At 46.5% G+C, this 19,519-nt stretch overlaps 1 protein-coding gene across 3 annotated transcripts in view; it reads right to left on the bottom strand.

Moving 5' to 3' along the window:
• The window catches only part of LOC135897880 (receptor expression-enhancing protein 5-like), a 142,263-nt gene that overhangs the window by 88,132 nt on the left and 34,612 nt on the right, over positions 1 to 19,519 (bottom strand). For 2 of the 3 annotated variants that reach the window (XM_065426572.2, XM_065426571.1), the window contains 2 exons: positions 7,232 to 7,357; positions 1,354 to 1,492 (listed from right to left, as the gene is read on the bottom strand). In XM_065426572.2, the coding sequence (XP_065282644.1) occupies positions 1,354 to 1,492; positions 7,232 to 7,357 (265 nt within the window). The remainder of the gene's footprint in view (positions 1 to 1,353; positions 1,493 to 7,231; positions 7,358 to 19,519) is intronic. The other variant, XM_065426573.2, reaches the window with a different exon arrangement.

The raw sequence follows: 19,519 nt of genomic DNA, 5'->3' as shown, positions 1-19,519 counted from the left end.
CCCCCTGCAGCAGTTACTTCCAAAAGAGCGTAGATATTTAGTAAGCAGATTTTTCATCTGCTTAGCCTCCGGAAAAGTAAGAGTGCCTAGTCCAGCAACGCTGAGAAGTGAGAGTGATGTCAATAGCCCGCCTCGCAAATCGTGAAAGCCGCCCATCGTTCTGCTTTCACAGGAGTGAGTGTAACTGTGGTTAACCACTTACACTTTGACCTTTTCAGCCATTTTTAAAATAAAAAGCTGGTGCAATAAGTACGCGTTGTTGTACAGACACTTCTTATATTTGTACTACGTTTTTCCCCAAGTACACGCCTACGTCACTGCTGGCTGGCCCCCGTTGTCATTGTTCTGTCGATAGACGAGCCGAGACAACTAATCGAAAATGAAGGTGAAGGCTCATCTGCACATTGTAAGTCAGGAAAAACATATAATAACCAAAGGTATTTATAGTTAGAATGCTAATAAAAAGACCAGGAACCGCGTACACTAGTAGAAGGTCGCGTGATGGACCTCTTATACAGCTTCATGTTTTTGCTGCGTGGAGCGCCAAATGTCATTTGTCGCGATTTTTAGTAATGAATTCAAAATATAAATTGACGCTTAATGAGAAAAGCATGGCTCGTTTTAGCCACTACGATAGGGAGTCATTCTATCAGCGGGGTTATATCGATTCATGTTCTGAGCCGTTGTCTGTCCCTTTAAGCTGTAATAAAGATGTGCCTCTTACCCTACCCCAAGCAAATTGTCTCCAATTTCAAGCGCAGCAACAAGTCTTATGCTAGCGTGGTAAGCCGCGCTAGGCTGACTCGCTGAACCGTATGCCAGGTTAAGTCCCCATTTTCGTCTCATTGGAAATAAAACCTAATTACTTTGAAATCTCGCTTTCTCGCAAGGAATCTATGTAATAAGAAAACATCGCAGTTCTACGGAGCATCTTTATTTATTTATTTATTTATTTATTTATTTATTTATTTATTTATTTATTTATTTATTTATTTATTGTACCTTCAAGGCCCGAAGGCGTTACAGAAGGGAGTGGAACTAAATATACAGCATGTGCAGATAACAGGGTATAATAATAAGAAAAAAATTACTTATGAGAATGAATGTTTCTGAGCAAAAGTTTGCATAGGTGTGTTTCTTTCTACTTGTGGCAATGTGGGTACCTTATTTCGCTTTATTAAATGTTAATGAACCCATAAGCTGCGTTAACCGCGGACAGAGTTTCACTGACACGTTGGGGTCAAGGTAACGTCACACGAGCAGCGAGTGTCATGGGAACCATAATCAATATCATGAAGTGGGTAGTAGTTGCCTCCTCCTCTTTGTTGAGCAGTTGTGTTTGTTATTACTTGCCTTGAGGATATAGATTCGTTTCATCTTCTTTTGAGCTTTGACAAACATCCATTCAAAGCTGTTGACGAAGGCGTACAGCATCCAATATCCCAGCCACTTCTGCTGGAGGTCGACAGATTGTCTGTCCATGGCTCTAAGGCTGTCGATAAAAAAAAAAACAATATTTAGGTCACCTACTAAAGGCTAACTCAACACATGCACTACCTGTCGAACTTTCCGGTGCATCAAATAGACGCAGGAAAAAAAAGCATTTGTGTTTATTTCATTTAGGTGCGCCAAGTTATACATTTAAGCATGGTTGAATTATTGTTTGACATACTCTTCATCCTACGTCCTAATTCTAATTATAGGTCGTGTACTTAATTGCTATGATCACCAATTGATCATCAATGATCAATGATCATCATTGATCATTGATCTATGATCATCAATTGCTATGATGTTTTTTTTTTCACGTACAGCTCTGTTTTACACTCCGTGACAACGTGAAAATTGAAACCAACGTCTGTCTAAAGAAATTATGCATATCCCGCGCAATGTAGAAATATTGTTCTATGAAGCTTTCTGTGCTGTTTCCTTTGATTGACGATGTTTAACGGTGATGTTGACGGTGAATGTTTAATTTCTTAAGCGTTTAGACTAAGACTACAGTGGTGAGTTGATGTTAAACATTACCTTATGTGCATCGCTGATGCTTGTCTGCGTATCACAGAACACACACACAGAGGTGTTTGCTTGAGGCGTTGTTGTGCAACATGTTTCATAACCTTTGTGTGGGCTTAGTATTGCCATCAACTCGCACAGCACATCGCGTCGTGGAACAAATATCAAACGTTATTTGAATTATGGGGCAGTACGCGTCAAACCCACAATGGGATTATGGGGCACGCCGTGGTGGCGGCCTCCGGACTGATTTTGACACCATGGTGTACTTTCACGCGTTACTGAATATATGTGCTGAATCATTCTTTATTTCGTCACCGTTGAAATGCGAATGCAGCGGTCGGGATCAAACCCGCGACATCGAGCAATGTCATAGTGGCAATGCTAGCGCAACGGGCACAGTAGTGCTGACGTCACGTTTGACCGCTTGCGACACTCTACGGTGTGCTTTAATGAGGCTCTGCTTCTGCACCGTTCCAAAAGGAATACAAGATGGCTGCCCGCCGATCGCTCATGCACTGGCCACTCGCCTCTGCCAGTGAGTTTTTTTTTTGCGTATAGATAAACTTGTTTCGTGGCAGTGTAACGTTATTTAGCTCCTTCGGCATGCATATGACATCACTCTGCCAACTTTTCTTTCCTGGGGATCTGTTTTAGCAGCATTTTGAACGGTCCGCTCCAGGCATCCGCAATTTTATACAAGCCACCATAAGCTAAGTAAGGGAAAGCGGACCTATTGCAGACCCTGGCACATCCTTCTTTAACTGGTTATCTATTTTAGTTGCATTGGCTCGGCCCCATCGAAACCCGCTCCACTTGTGCGTGCTCCTCGCCTCCTGTCAGCCAATAAGATAAGAAAAACCGCTCAATGTAGGCAATACTTTCGTTTGGAAAGCAAACAAAAGCGACCTCCTATAAACGAGGCACGGGTCCCCGCCCTATGCTTATGTCGGCGGTTACGTAAATTTCACGTAAGGAGCTTGGAATAAAAACATATTGGAATAGTTTTACGTTATAGAGTCCCTTGTGTCATTTTTTCCAAAAACAATGTTTCAGAAAATTTTGTATCAGGTCAGTCTTATGGGCGCAAAATCATAAAAGTACGGCAAGTTAACGGTTATGTCACTGTGCAACGTTTTAGACCACCAGCAAAGCGGAGTACTTATTTCACTGCAGTATTAGTTAGGAGTGCTGTCTGGTTTGACACTGCCTTGATACCGACATTGGCATCATGAATTATACGTAAACGTCGTGCTTGTCATAGGCATCTACGATAAGAGCACGTTTCCCTTAAGTCCAGACCTGCTATATATAGGTAACTAGGAAAAAGAAAATTCTGCTGCTTTACGTGCGGAACCTACTATCTGAACATGAGGCTCACCGTAGTGAGGGACGTTTCTGGAAATTTGGACTACCTGCTCCTCTTTAACGTGCATCCACTGCACGGCACGAGGACGTTCCTGCATCCTCCCCCCTTCCGTTTGAGGTAACCGCTGCCGCGGTTTCATCCCGTGACTTCGTGCTTAGCAGCGAAATTGAATCACCACTGCACCATACATGGGTACACAATGCACAGCTCATCGCACCGTAACGTATTGCGAGAAATTTCTGGAAAGGAGGCCCAGCACAACGCCAGACAATCCAAAACTAACGTTAAAAAAACGGCCCTTCCTATTACTCTGTGCGTGTTATTCATTCAACCAAAAATCAGTCGGTGTGGCTATTCAAGAACACCCTCACGAATTAGCAAAATTGCATATGCACTGCAGGGGTATCTGTGCGCTACCGTTCATTCTGATTTCAAATCGTTAAAATCGCCAATCACCAGAAAAACAAATTTTTTTTAGAACGCGAGGAACTTCTCATCGTGTTTGTCATCCATCAGAAGCCCTTTTCGCATTGCTTTCGTTTTACTTTAAAAATTTAGCTATGCTTGACATCACGACAGTATATCAGAGAGCCAGTACAGGGTGCAGTGGCAGCCATGCAGCGGAATTTGCAACTGGCGCAGGTCATCACAGGCGGCACACGCGACTGCTATTACCGCTGACGTGGTGGCGCCACAATCACGGTGCACGCACACAGGTAGCACACCTTGGTGAAATTGTCATATACGATATTCTTGCCAACCCGTGTTGGTCGCTTCGAAGAAACTGCCACAAATCAGCCGCTTTCACGTTCTGAGTTACCTTGCAGAAAGAGCGTGTAACAATGGATTTGCCAGTGCTGCGTCATCCTCGCTTTGATGCCGCATGCTTCCGAGCTGCATTACGCTTGGCAATATTGCACTCGGGTGCCCCTTGTAAAATCGCAGCCACTGGAATCAATGCAATTCCGGTGTCAAGTCAGTCAACAAGCGTCTCGGAAAATGAGATGCCGATGACATCTTGTTCGGATTACCGTTATAGCTATCGTAGTTGCCGTGCAGGCCCTCAACGAACCCCCGCACTGGGGCGCTATAACGTAAAACTCTTCCAAACATTTCTATTCGAAATCTGCAATCAGTCCTCCGCGATTGGTCAAAAACTTTTTTGGACCCCCCCCCCCCCCTTCACCTATCTGTCACGCCACGTCACGAAAACCACGATAGCTCCCCATCTGCTATGACGTGTACACAGTGATTACGCATGATATGACCGAACAAAAGGAAAATGGTTATTTCTGAATTGACGTCTTTTCGCCATTATCCCTCGGCTATAGGTCAAAAGTTTGCGGGCTGCTACCACTTCCCCTGCCTGTCACGCGATGTCACAAAACCGCAAAAACTCACCCGTCAGTGACGTGTACGCGTGAAAGATGTATTAATATGCCGAACAAGGCTGATTTTTCTTCTGCATAGCCGAAGGCTGCCCCCGTTCCGAAAGGAATAAAAGATGGCTGCCGCCGATCGCTCAGGCACTGGCTACTCGCACCTGCCGGAGAAATTATGTTTATTTGCGTATAATATAACTTTTTGTGTGGCCGTGTAATGTGTGCGAGCACTTTCGGCACGTTTACGACCTCGTTCTGCCAATTTTTCTTTGCTGAGGATGTGTTTTAGCGTCATTCTTAAGCTTCCGTTGGATGCCGCCACGATTTTCAACCAGCCACTGCAAGCTAAGTAAGAGAAAGCAGAGCAATCGCAGAGGCGGACACCACCCTATAAATCCATTTATCAATTTTCAGTGCAATGGCTCTGCCCCCCCCCCCCCCCCCAATCGATCGAGTGCCTCTCCACTTGAACATGCTCCTCGTCTCTCGCCAGCTCAATTAGATAAGACAGGGAGCTCAGTGTAGGCAATGTTATTTGTTTTCCAAGCAAACAAAAGTGACTTCCTATAGACGAGGAGAGCGTTTGGTTGGTCTGTTCAAACAACCCTGAGGGTGACCGCCCGACGTTTGTGTAAGCGGTTACGCAAATTTGACGTCGGAAGGTTGGAATAAAAACATATTGGAATATTATTACATTATGGGGGCCCAGATTAGCGCGCTTCCGGGATAACCGACTACCGAAGTGATAGCGAATGCTAAGGAACACTTTTGGGACACAACGGTGGACAGGCACCTAGCGCTGATAATGGGCTGAGTGTTTGACGAACTGCAAGGAAGGGGACAGCAATCGTGAAGCTAATAGCCAAAGGAGCTACCGACCTGCAGAATCTTTCGCTGAAAGTGCAAGTCGCAGTGTGCATGGTGGCAGAGTTCTAAAAGCGGAGGCATGCAAAAGAAAGGGCAATGCTTGCAGTAAGCAATTTGGACACAAGCTGCGCCGATTGATTCTATAGTCATTGACATCTACCGCGAACTGCACCCAATTTGCTGCACAGGCGCCTTTCTGCGTGACGGCATGCATTTTCGCGATAGTGTAGCAACACTGGTTGGATGTCAAGTCGATTTGCGGCGTGACCAACGCATTTGTTTAAGCGCGTCTGGAGGGAAGCCCCAAACAAGATTAGGTAGTGAATGTAGCGATGCACTAAGCACGAAGCAGAATTTGAGCGCAAAGGCGTAAGACGCAAAAACGAAAAGTATAGAGACGGTAAAATTTGTTGCATTAGCATACAGATTGGTGGCAAGAAGGAAAAATGGCTGGAGCGGCCCGGTCCCCCCCCCCCCCCCCGCGATGTTTCCTGTAGAGGCAGAGCGCCCCCCCCCCCCCCCCGCCATCCACATAAAGTAAAATAACCAGAGTTCTGTCACTTACAAAGTTTTTGGGTGTCTTTTGATTTGCCTCTATCTTTTCACTTAAAATCGTATTGTTGCTAAAAACTTACTGCAACATTCTTGCTGTGGACGTGCATGGCTTTTTATTATACTTTCGCTGTATTTCTACAAATCCTGAAAATAGGAGGACAAGTGCATTGGAAGGACCCTCGGCGGCTGCTTCGTCCGTATTTTCGCACTTCAGTATTTTTTACAGCGAAGGTGTTAGCATCCCGGTGGTCGGCATTTTTTGGGTTCGTTCGTGAAAAAAATTTATCATCATCAGCATTGGCGCATACCCCTCCAAGCAAAAAAAATAATAAATGGTTCATCACGCTCGTAATGCGGAGGCTAGAAGCGCTCCGCAAAGTGAAGCGAGCAGTGCATACATTCATTGGAATCACGCATACAACATACAAAACAGGGCACGTTTCAATAAAAAATAAGGTGAAAACAAGCATCTATCACCATCAGCAATGGCTCATACTCCCGCAAGAAATGACTCATAGCACTGTAAGCAAGCGACAATTACAGTGGCTCATACCCACGTAGGGCAGAGCCTATAAGCGCTCAGCGAAGGGAAGGTTAGGTGGACAAATGAAGCATATACAGTGCTAAAAAGTGGGCACGTCCTGTGCTACTGGGGCTTAGTGGAGACACAAGAACTAGGAGTCGGATTCCTGATTGATAAGCATATAGCTGGTAATATACAACAATTCTATAGCATTAACGAGAGGGTGGCAGGTCTTGTTGTGAAACGTAATCATAGGTTCAAATTGAAGGTCGTACAGGCCTTCGCCCCTACATCCAGTCATGATGACCAGGAAGTTGACAGCTGCTATAAAGACGTGTAATCGGCGATGGGTAAAGTCAAAACAAAATACACAATAGAGATGGGCGACTTCAATGCCATGGTAGGAAAGAAGCAGGCTGGCGACAAGTCAGTGGGGAAATATGGCATAGGTACTAGGAATAGCATAGGAGAGTTATTAGTAGAGTTTGCAGAACGGAATAATATGCGGGTAATAAATACCTTCTTCCACAAGCGAGATAGCCGAAAGTGGACGTAGAGGAGCCTGAATGGCGCCAGGATGTGATGCCAGCATCTGCGCTATCCCTGGCATCGTATACAAGATGGGGACCTCCTCGGCAAGGTGCGCTGTAGTGATTATAGGATGGTAACAATTCGAATTAGCCTAGACTTGAGGAGGGAACGTCAAAAACTGGTACATTAGAAGCCGATCAATGAATAAGCGGTAACAAGGAAAATAGAGAAATTCCGGATCAAGCTACAGAACAAATATTCGGCTTTAACTCAGGAAAAGGAACTTAATGTTGAAGCAATGAATGACTATCTGAGGGGCATCATTAAGGATCGTGCAATAGAAGCTGGTGGTAACTTCGTCAGACATTATACCAGTAAGCTATCGCAGGAGACGAAACATCTGATCAAGAAACGCAAATGTAGGAAACCCTCTAACCTTACAGCTAGAATAGAACTGGCAGAACTTTCCAAGTTACTTAACAAGCGTAAGGTAGCTTGCATAAGGAAGTATGACATGGACAGAATTGAACATGCTCTCAGGAACGGAGGAAGCCTAAAAGCACTGAAGAAGAAACCAGGAATAGGCAAGAATCAGATGTATGCCTTAAGAGACAAAGCCGGCAATATCATTACTAATATGGATGAGATGGTTCAAGTGGCTGAGGATTTTTATAGAGATTTAAACAGTACCAGTGGCACCCATGAAGATAATGGAAGAGAGAATAATCTATAGGAATTTTATATCCCACAAGTAACGCCGAAAGAAGTTAAGAAAGCAATGGGAGCTATGCAAAGGGGGAAGGCAGCTGGGGAGGATCAGGTAGCAGAAGATTTGTTGAAGTATGGTAGGCAAATTGTTCTAGGAAAACTGGCAACCATGTATACGCAATGCCTCATGACATCGAGCGTACCAGATTCTCGGCAGAACACCAACATAATCCAAATGCATAAGAAAGGGGACCCCAAAGGCTTCAAAACTTATAGACCGATCAGCTTACTGTCTATTGCCTACAAAGTATTTACTAAGCTAATCGCAAATAGAATCAGGAACACCTTAGACTTCTGTAAACCAAAGGAAAAGGTAGGATTTTTGTAACGGCTACTCAACTACAGACCATATTCACACTATCAGTCAGGTGATCGAGAAATGTGCGTAATATAATCAACACTTATATATAGCTTTCATTGATTATGAGAAAGCGTTTGATTCAGTCGAAACCTCAGCAGTCATGAAGGCATTATGGAATCAGGGTGTAGACGAGCCGTATGTAAAAACACTGAAAGATATCTATAGCGGCTCCAAAGCCACCATAGTCCTCCATAAAGAACGCAACCAAATCCCAATAAAGAAATGCGTCAAGCAGACAGACACAACCTCCCTAATGCTATTCACAGCGTGTTTACAAGGGGTATTCACAGACATGGATTGGGAAGAATCGGGGATAAGAGTTAAGGGAGAATACATTAGTAACTTGCGATTCGCTGATGATATTGTCTTGCTTAGTAACTCAGGGTATCAATTGTAATGCATGCTCACTAACCTGGAGAGGCAAAGCAGAAGAGTGGGTATAAAAATTAATCTGCAGAAAACTAAAGCAATGTTTAGCAGTCTCGGAAGAGAACAGCAGTTTACGATAGGTAGCGAGGCACTGGAAGTGGTAAGGGAATACATCTAGTAAGGGCATGTAATGACCGCTGATCCATCATACCTCTACTTAGGACAGGTAGTGACTGCGGATCCGGATCACGAGACTGAAATAATCAGAAGAATAAGAATGGGCTGGGGTGCAGTTGGCAGGCATTCGCAGATCATGAACAGCAGGTTGTCATTATCCCTCAAGAGAAAAGTGTACAACAGCTGTGTCTTACCAGTACTCAAGTGCAGGGCAGAAACCTGGATGCTTACGAAAAGGTTTTACTTAAATTCAGGACGACGCAACAAGGTATGGAAAGAAGAATGATGGGGGTAGCGTTCACGGATAAGAAAAGAGCAGATCGGGTAAGGGAACAAACGCGAGGTAATGACATCTTAGTAGAAATCAAGAAAACGAAACGGGCATGGGCAGGACATGTAATGGGGAGTGAAGATAACCGATGGTCATTAAGGGTTACGGACTAGATTCCAAGGGAAGGGAAGCGTAGCAGGGGCCGGTAGAAAGTTAGGTGGGCGGATGAGATTAAGAAATTTGCAGGGACAACATGGCCATAATTAGCACAAGGCCGGGTTAGTGGAGAAGTATGGGAGAGGCCTTTGCCCTGCAGTGGGCGTAACCAGGCTGATGATGATGATGATGATGATGATGATGATGATGATGATGATGATGATGTGAAGCGAGCAATGCATACATTCAATGGAATCATGCCTACAACCTACAAAACAGCGCACGCTTCCATAAAGGACAAGGTGAAAACAAGCATCTGTCATCCTTAGCAATGGTTTATACTCCCGTAAACAATGGTTCATAGCCCCGTAAGCAAGCGCAAAATGCAATGGCTGATACTCACGTAGGGCTGATGCTATAAGCGCTCAGCGAAGAGAAGCGAACAGTGCAAACATTCATTGGAATCACGCATACAACACACAATACAGTGGATGCGTTTGAATAAAGAACAAGGTAAAAACAAGCATCCGAACTCTGAATAAAGCTTTGCGTACCACCCTTGGCGTTGTAATAGTGATTTTGTAACAGCTCCGCTGGACATCACTTTTGCAGGGCTTGGATGGTAAGAGAATACATCTACTTTGGGCAGGTCGTGACCACGCATCCGGTTCATGAGACTGAAATAATCAGAAGTATAAGAATGGGCTGGGGTGCGTTTGGCAGGCGTTCTCAAATCGTGAAGGGCAGGTTGCCACTATCCCTCAAGAGAAAAGTATAAAACAGCTGTGTCTTACCGGTACTCACGTATGGAGCAGAAAACTGGAGGCTTACGAAAAGGGTTCTGCTTAAATTGAGGATGACGCAACGAGCTACGGAAAGAATAATGATGGGTGTAACGTTAAGAGGTAAGAAAAGAGCAGACTTGGTGAGGGAAGAAACGCGACTAAATGACATCTTAGTTCAAATCAAGAAAAAGAAATGGGCATGGGCAGGACGTGTAATGAGGAGGGAAGATAACCGATGGTCATAAAGGGTTACGGACTGGATTCTAAGAGAACGGAAGTGTAGCAGGGGGCGGCAGACGGTAAGCTGGGCGGATGAGATTAAGAAGTTTGCAGGGACAACGTGGCCACAATTGGTACATGACTGGGGTGGTTGTAATATTATGGGATAAGCATTTGCCCTGCAGTGGGCGTAACTAGGCTGATGATGATGATGATGATGATGATGATGATGATGATGAATTTAACCAACCTGTGCAAGCTACTAACAGCAATATTAACGAAACAAGTATTAAGCTGTTTGCAATAGACAAGAAGCTTGACGATATTTCTGCTACGGTGACTAATCACACGAGCAAAGTTGATGAGCTTCAGTCTGAAGTCGAAAACCTGGCGTTGAAAATAGACGACTTGGGGGATAGGAGTAGAAGAGAGAACTTGATTGTATATGGCATAAAAGAATCGTCCGAAGAAAATCGGCAATCCCTCGACCAGGTCTTGTTTAAAAGCATTCTGGCTAAACGTGGTTCCAAACGTGGCTATCGAGCGTATTCATTGAATTGGCCGCCCAGCCGAGGGCAGGTGCCAACCAGTCATAGTCAAACTTATGGATGGCAGGGATAAGGCCAATATTTTGAAAAATTGTAACAAACTGAGAAGCGCAGCTTATAGTATGTCGGAAGATTTCTCCCTGCGGGTACAATCAATCCGAAAGAAGCTCGGGGCTGCTGCTACTGAACACAGGAAGAAAGGTGCCAAGGTCATGCTGTCATTCGACAAGATCGAAATAAATGGTAAACTGTTCCAATGGGACGACACTCATTATAAAATAGCCCCGCTAGCTTCACAATGACGGCCTAACTGTAACTTCAGAAAGAAAGAGTCCGCTTAAGAGCCGCAATTTAGGCCGTACAGACACAGTTCAAAGCGAGTTCTCTGTTCTGAAGATTATTGCCCGCAGCATCCTGAATAAAACTGAACACTTCAAAGGTCTTCTTTTAACGTATGAGCCCGATGTTGCAGTGCTCACCGAAACGTGGCTCTATGATAACATATCCGATAAGGATGTGATAACCGATTCACACGAAATTATCCGCCATGACCGCAGTTCTAGAGGAAGTGGGGTAGCCATCGTGATAAAGAAAGCAACAGATTATACGCTTGTACCGCACCATACTAGCATAGAAGTGGTCTACATACGACTTCATACTTGCAAACACAGCATCTTTATTGGCGCCGTTTACTGGCCACCAAATTCAGATTTAGATATGCTTGAGACGCTGTATGACTTTTTGAATGAACACGAAAAACGATATGCACATGTTATTTTGTGTGGTGATTTTAACTTACCAAAAATCAACTAGGAATCCTTGAGAGTCTCATCTTCATGCCGGCATTCTGATTTGCTACTCGATATTGCTTTTTCTTTTAATTTGAAGCAGGTTGTGGCTGAACCATCGCGGGTTACCGCTACCACGGGCTCACTTCTAGACATTGCATTTGTGTCTGATGCTATTGAAAGGCTGGGTTCCACGGTTGATACTATGCCTGGTATATCCGACCACGATTTAGTGCTTTTCAAAACCAATATGGCACGACCAATCACACGCCAAGCAACAAAGCAACTTTATGATTTCAATATCGATGAAGACGAGAGTATTTTAGATCTTCTTGAACAAGAATACGACAATTCTTTTGCAAGGTACAGTGAAGGCCACACAAATTCAAATGAATTGTTGTTGCATTTTAAAAGTACTGTACATAAGTGTATTCATCGGTACGTCCCGCTGAGGTAAAAGAAAATTCATAGCCACAGTCCATGGATTACTCGAGAAATATTTAACCTAAAACGTCGCGTATAAGCAGACTTTACCGTAACATTTCGAGGGTTGCACGCAGTACTGTGGCGTCACTTCGTAGAGGGCTAAGAAAGAAAATAGGTCAATCGAAATTCCAATTCATTAATGTAAAACTTGTAAGGAAGTTTATTGAGCGAGTCCAACAAACGGGCGGTAGCTCGTAACAGTGAGCAAGGGAGAACAAGATGGTGGTGTTCGAGCACCGGTCTCGTGCCCTCCGCTCTTGATGATGATCGGTATGTCATTCTCTTCCTTTCTTCATTGCAATTGCCCCCGTCGAGAAAGGTGGAGCCATTCTGGCGATCTAACAGGTGGGTACAAGAGGGTCGAAGTACGGCTTGAGGTGGTCTACGTGAACAACACCACGTCCACGTCGACGACGGTCGCCTTGCAGCGTAAGAGGTTCAATGACATAGTTTACGGGGGAAGTACGCTCGACGACGCGGTAGGGACCATGTTAATTTGGGAGCAGTTTGGACGACAAGCCAGGGGCGCAGGGTGGTACAAGCAGCCACACAAGTTCTCCAGGAGCGAATGTTGCGGCAGGAGAGTGATCGTCATCGCAGGCGTTTTTTTGGCGTTGTTGGCCGGCTGTAGTAAAGCGCTTGACTAGTTGCCGGCAATCTTCAGCGTAACGGGCCGCTGCTGACGCGGGCGTGCACTCTGAAGTATCTGGTGCGTATGGCAGCAACGTGTCGATAGTGTGCGTCGGCTGGCGACCGTACAAAAAGGAAGAAGGGGGAAAACCCGGTTGTGACTTGCGTAGCGGTGTTATACGCGTATGTCGCAAATGGAAGAACCAGGTCCCAGTTTGATTGATCAGACGCAACATGTGTCGCAAGCATGTCGCCCAGAGTCCGACTAAACCGCTCAGTGAGACAGTTCGTCTGAGGGTGGTAGGCAGTACACGTCCGATGTACAATGTTGCACTGGTAGAGAAGTGCTTGAATTGCATCGGAGGGAAATACGCGGCCACGGTCACTGAGGAGTTCGCGAGGAGGACCGTGCCGAAGCACAAAACGCTTGAGGATGAAAGAGGCGACGTCCTGTGCTGTCGCCGTGGGAAGAGCAGTGGTTTCGGCGTATCGTTTAAGGTGGTCGACAGCAATGTTAGCCCATCGGTTTCCCGCCATGGTCAAAGGTAAAGGTCCATAAAGGTCAATTCCAACGCCGTCTAATGGGCGTTCTGGGCATGGAAGGGGCTGCAATGAACCTGCGGCAGGATTCGGTGGTTTTTTTCGTCGCTGACACTCGTGGCAGACGCGAATGAACTTGCGGACAAAGCGAAACATTCCGCGCCAGTAGTACCTTTTCCGTAAGCGTTCATAGGTCTTGAAGACACCACCATGAGCACACTGCGCGTCGGAGTGAAAGGAAGCGCAGATTGTAGAGCGAAGCGTTCGGGGGATAACTAGGAGCCACTTCCTACCATATGGTGAGTAGTTGCGCCGGTACAAGAGGCCATCGCTGATGCTGAAGTGCGAAGCTTGGCGTCGCAGTGGTCGAGTGGTCGAAAGAGTGGGTTCCCGTATAAAACGTCAAGAAGCGAAGCGATCCAGGGATCGTGGCACTGTGCAGAGGAGACGGTGGTGACGTCAAGAGCTGACAATGGGTGGTCTATAGTGGATATGGACGCAGTTTCGGTGGATAGTGGTGACCGCGACAGTGCATCAGCATCGGCATGCTTGCGTCTGGAACGATATATAACGCGGGTGTCAAACCCTTGAAGTCGAAGAGCCCAGCGGGCAGGGTGACCTGACGGATCCTTCAACGAAGACAACCAACATAATGCATGATAGTCCGTAACCACATCAAACGTGCGGCCATATAAGTAAGGGCGGAACTTGACAAGCGCTCTTGACGTCAAGAGCTGACAATGGGTGGTCTATAGTGGATATGGACGCAGTTTCGGTGGATGGTTGTGACCGCGACAGTCTATCAGCATCGGCATACTTGTGTCCGGAACGATATATAACGCGGATATCAAACTCTTGAGGTCGAAGAGCCCAGCGGGCAAGGTGACCTGACGGATCCTACAACGAAGACAACCAACATAATGCATGATGGTCCGTAACTACATCAAACGTGCGACCATATAAGTAAGGGCGGAACTTGACAAGCGCCCAGACTATTGCCAAGCATTCTTTCTCGGTGACGCTATAGTTTGATTCAGCCTTGGTGAGCGTTCTGCTCGCGTATGCGACGACATACTCTGCGAACCCAGGCCTTCATTGCGCGAGAACAGCACCGAGGCCGACACCGCTGGCGTCTGTGTGCACCTCAGTTGCGGCCGTAGGATCGTAGTGGCGCAGTATAGGTGGTGACGTCAGGAGACGGCGAAGGGTGGAGAAGGCTTGGTCACACTCAGAAGACCATGACGAGATATTGGAGGCGCTGCTTAGAAGTTGGGTCAAAGGCGCAATTATAGAGGCGAGGTTGCGCACAAACCAACGAAAGTAGGAGCATAACCCTATGAAGCTTCGTAACTGCTTTAGAATCGTCGGTTTGGGGAACTCAGTCACGGCACGTAATTTAGCTGGGTCCGGAAGCACACCATCCTTTGATATGACGTGACCAAGAATTGTAAGTTTTCGCGCAGCTAAACGGCACTTCTTGAAATTTAGTCGCAGCTAAGCGGTTTTCACACACGTCAGGACGTGGTTGAGGCGTTCGAGATTGGTTGCGAAATCTGGCGCAAAGACAACGATGTCGTCGAGATAGCAGAGACACATCTGCTACTTCAAACCCCGCAGAATCGAGTCCATCATGCGTTCGAAGGTGGCAGGCGCATTGCAGAGGCCGAAGGGCATGACATTGAATTCATATAGACCGTCGGGCGTGACGCAGACTGTCTTTGAACGGTCGGCCTCTGCTAAAGGCACCTGCCAATACCCGGAACGCAAATCTAACGACGCAAAAAACTCGGCACCTTGTAGGCAATCAAAGGTATCGTCAATTCTGGGTAAAGGATACACGTCTTTTCGAGTGACCTTGTTTAGGCGCCGGTAATCCACGCACAAGTGAATTGATCCACCTTTTTAACGAGAACCACAGGGGATGCCTACGGACTTTGTGAAGGGCGAATAACGTCGCGTTTAAGCATATCGTCAACCTGGTCGGTAATAACTTGACGTTCCGCGTTGGAGACGCGGTAAGGGCGTTGTCGCACTGGAGACTTGGAGCCGGTTTCGATGTTGTGAACAATGGTAGAAGTTCGGCCAAGGGCACGTTGGGCAACATCGAAAGAGTCGCGGAACTGGTAGAGCAGCTGGAGAAGAGCAGAGCGTTCAAATGGTGACAGTCCATCTGCGATCGACGAATCGAATAGGTCGGCAGCTGGAACACCAGAAGGAGTAAGAGCACTGATGACGTCGAGGTCGCGTCGAGCTGAATTTTGCTGCACGGAAAAAATTTGGCCGATAGCAATGGGCTGCACGCATCCGAGGGATTCACCTTTAAGCAGTCTGATGGGATATGGAAGAGGGTTTGTGAGGCAGAGAGCGCTTGTTCCATTCGAAATAGAGAGGGTCGAATAAGGCAAAAGAAGTGGCTTCCGATTTAGAAGAAAGCGTGATGGTTCAAAGAATGCAGCTTCATCACGTATGCTGTTGCAGAACACGGGGAGCAAAACAGCTGCTGTCGGCGGAATTTCTGTGTCTTCTGTGACGACTATTCTGTATGGCTTGATGAGCGGGGTTGTAGGACTGGTCACACAACGGGAAGAGCTCAAGTTCAGATCTGGCACAATCAATAACGGCGTGATTATACGATAGAAAGTCCCAGCCAAGTATGATGTCGTGCGAGCAAGATAAGAGGGCGATAAATTCAACAATGTAGTGTTGTTTAGCTATAATACATCGAGCAGTGCAGGTAGCTATAGGCCGAACAGGGTCTACATTCGCTGTACGTAAGGGCATCATCTCAAGATGCGTGGTCACCTTCCGAAGCTTGCGGCAAAGTGTGGCGTCTATAACAGAAACGGCAGCACCGGTATCGACAAGAGCATATGCACGGGTGCCTTCTACGAAAACTTCGACAATATTCGACGGCAAAGTTCGAGGACTTGAGCATTTCGACAGCGCAGTTCTTGCCTCACGAACTGTGGGGGCTAGTTTCCCTCATTTTCAGGGGCTGGTCGACGACGCATGGGCGACAAGGAGCGGCGACGGGGTGAAGGTGAGCGACGAGACGTGGGTGGCGGATAGTCACGCGAAGACGTGCTTGTTTGCGGACCCGGACTTTCATAACGAGAGCCGGGACGATTCATGTAGTTTGGTGAACGGGCATCTGAGTATCCTGGCGCGCGACGGCGGCAGAATCGGGCGATATGACCAGGGCCACCGCATGCAAAACAGATCGGCTGGTTGTCGCGCATTCGCCAGGGATTTGCAGGGATGGGAGCAGCCCATGTCACAGACGGCTGAATCGGCGCTGCAGCATACGACACACCATGGGTTGGTGAGGGCTGTTGAAGCTGCTGCCACTTTACTACCTCAGCGTAACTAAGAGGTGCGGCGACAGGTTGCTGCTGAATGGGCACCGGCATGGCCTCGGAAATCTGCTCTTGAATGACGTGTCGAAGCACGGGAGCCAACGGGATTGGTCGCTGCAATTGCTGCTGTTGTGGGAGCTCCTGACGCTGAGCAAACGGCAGGAGAGACAACTGACGGGCCACCTCCTCACGCACAAATTCTTTCATTTGTGCGATAAGGTATGACTGGTCAGGCATGATGTCCAGTGCAGCGAGCGGTTGATTGTACGTCTGAGATGAACGTCGTGTGAGAGCCCGCTGCCTTTTCAACTCGTCATAGCTGTGGTAAAGAGTTACAACTTCAGACACAGTGCCAGGAGACTTCGCAAGAAGCATCTGAAAGACATCGTCGTCGACGCCCTTCATAATATGCTGTATTTTGGCACTTTCGCTCATTGAGGCATCGGCGCGCCTGCAGAAATCGATTACGTCCTCAATATAGGCGGTAAAAGTTTCATTCGGTTCTTGTGCCCGTGTGCGCAGCCGTTGCTCGGCGCGTAACTTCCGCACGGCAGAGCGACCGAAAATGGCAGATATTGCCTCCTTGAAAGTAGACCAGTTTTCAAATTCCGATTCGTGGTTCGTATACGACAGCTTCGCCACGCCAGCCAAGTAAAAGTTGGCGGTACTCAACTTAGCAGCGTCATGCCACTTGTCGGGTCCACTAACTTTTTCGTAGGACGACAGCCAGTCCTCGACGTCCTGGTCTTCCGAACCCGAAAATACCGGGGGTCTCGCTGGCGAACCGGGCCGGGACCAACGGCCGGGAGAGGTGGCGGCTCTTGGGTTGCGTCAGCTTGTATGGTCGAGTGCAACGTGCGGGATCGAAGTTCCAGGGTGCCGACGATGTGCGTACCCAGCACGATCCACCAAATGTAAGGAAGTTTATTGAGCGAGTCCAACAAACGGGCGGTAGCTTGGAACAGTGAGCAGGGAGAACAAGATGGTGGTGTTCGAGTGCCGGTCTCGTGCCCTCCGCCCTTGATGATGATCGGTATGTCATTCTCTTCCTTTCTTCATTGCAAACTGCACAACTTCCACATTAATGACGAGCGAAAATTTTGGAGTCATCAAATTCATAAAAGGACCCCATACACCAATTGACAATAAATGACGTGGACGTTAGTGAAAGACAACGAATAGCGGCAACATTCAACGACTATTTTTCTTCTGTGTTCCTGCGTGGTAGTGTTCCATCTACCAATTTCAGATCAACCAGCTTCCAGGTAGCTGATATTAGCATAAGCGAAGAAGGCCTTTTTTCCGCCCTTCTACACCTGAATACAAAGAAATCCTCTGGACCAGATGATATTCCGAAAACGTTTCTTTCGAGATACGAGGAATGGTATTCAAAATTCCTTTTTATTATTTTCCGTACTACTCTACAAGGGGGTGACATCCCCAGTGATTGGAGACTGGCTAAGGTTATTCCTGTGTACAAATCTGGTACCAAGTTCCATGTCGCTAATTACAGGCCAATTAGCCTGTTGTGCACCGCAGGTAAAGTGATGGAACACTTTGTTTTCAAACACATTGCCTCATTCTTGGAAGACAATAATGTTTTTTCTGAAGCTCAACATGGATTTCGTCGCGGGTTATCTACTGTGACGCTGTTAATTCACACTACCAATGCTTTCTGTAAAACCTTTGACAAAGCAGGACAAATTGGTGCCATTTTTCTGGATTTTGAAAAAGCCTTCGACCGCATACTGCATAGTAAACTTTTGCTAAAACTTAGACACATCTTACAGAATCAACAAATTTTACAGTGGCTTGATTCATACTTATCTCACCGGCAACAGTACGTCCAGATATCCAGTTCAAGCTCACCCATCGCTCCAGTATTATCAGGAGTGCCACAGGGCTCAGTCCTTGTGCCGCTTCTTTTTCTTATGTATTTAAATGACCTAAAGCTTGACTCACCTTTGCGGGCCTATTTTTTTTTTGCAGATGACTGCGTAATTTATCACACAATTCTTACCGAAGGTGGCCAGCTCATTATAAATAACTACTTGTGTGCCGTTAGTGATTGGTGCCAGAACTGGTCGATGACAATAAATGTCACGAAATGCAAAGAAATGACGTTAACCCGAAAGAAAGATCCACTGAAGTATTCTTACAAAATTAACAGCGCTTCTCTGGAACCAGTAGAACGATTTAAGTATCTTGGCGTAACGATCAGCTTGAACCTCAGTTGGAGCCCCAACATTAAAAACATAGTTTCAGTGGCATCCAAAAGACTATGGCTTATAAGACACCGGTTAAAACATGCAACCACTAAAACAAAACTTGTAGCTTATACTTCGCTCGTGCGTCCCCTACTGGAATATGCTGACGCGATCTGGGATCCGCACACTAAAACAAATGTAAAAAGTGTTGAGCGGGTTCAGTGAAAGGCACTGCGATTGATACTCCACGCCTACACACCACAGGTATCGATATCTGATCTTCTTAGCCACTCCGGTCTTCCCACCTTGGAATCTCGTCGAAAAATCCACCGTCTGAATATGTTATTTGCAGTCATTAATAATCATACCAAAGTAGAATTCCACACTTACATGCAGTACAACAGAACCAGACAGACTCGGCACAAACACGACAAAACAATTATAATGCCTCAGTGCAGAACCAACACATACAAGCTGTCCTTCTTTCTAAGAAAGATAGCAGAGTAGAACAAGTACCCTAAGATGTGGCCACCTTATCATCACCCGTTGCATTTTTTCAGCAGTCAATTCTAGCCAATAACCTTTGTGTGCTTAGTTCTGTTTGTTGTGCTTTCT

Source organism: Dermacentor albipictus, chromosome 2 (genome assembly GCF_038994185.2).
Source record: "Dermacentor albipictus isolate Rhodes 1998 colony chromosome 2, USDA_Dalb.pri_finalv2, whole genome shotgun sequence".
Taxonomy (NCBI): Eukaryota; Metazoa; Arthropoda; class Arachnida; order Ixodida; family Ixodidae; genus Dermacentor; species Dermacentor albipictus.
Note: the sequence above shows the minus strand (reverse complement) of the source record. Positions and strands in the feature narration are given on the sequence as shown.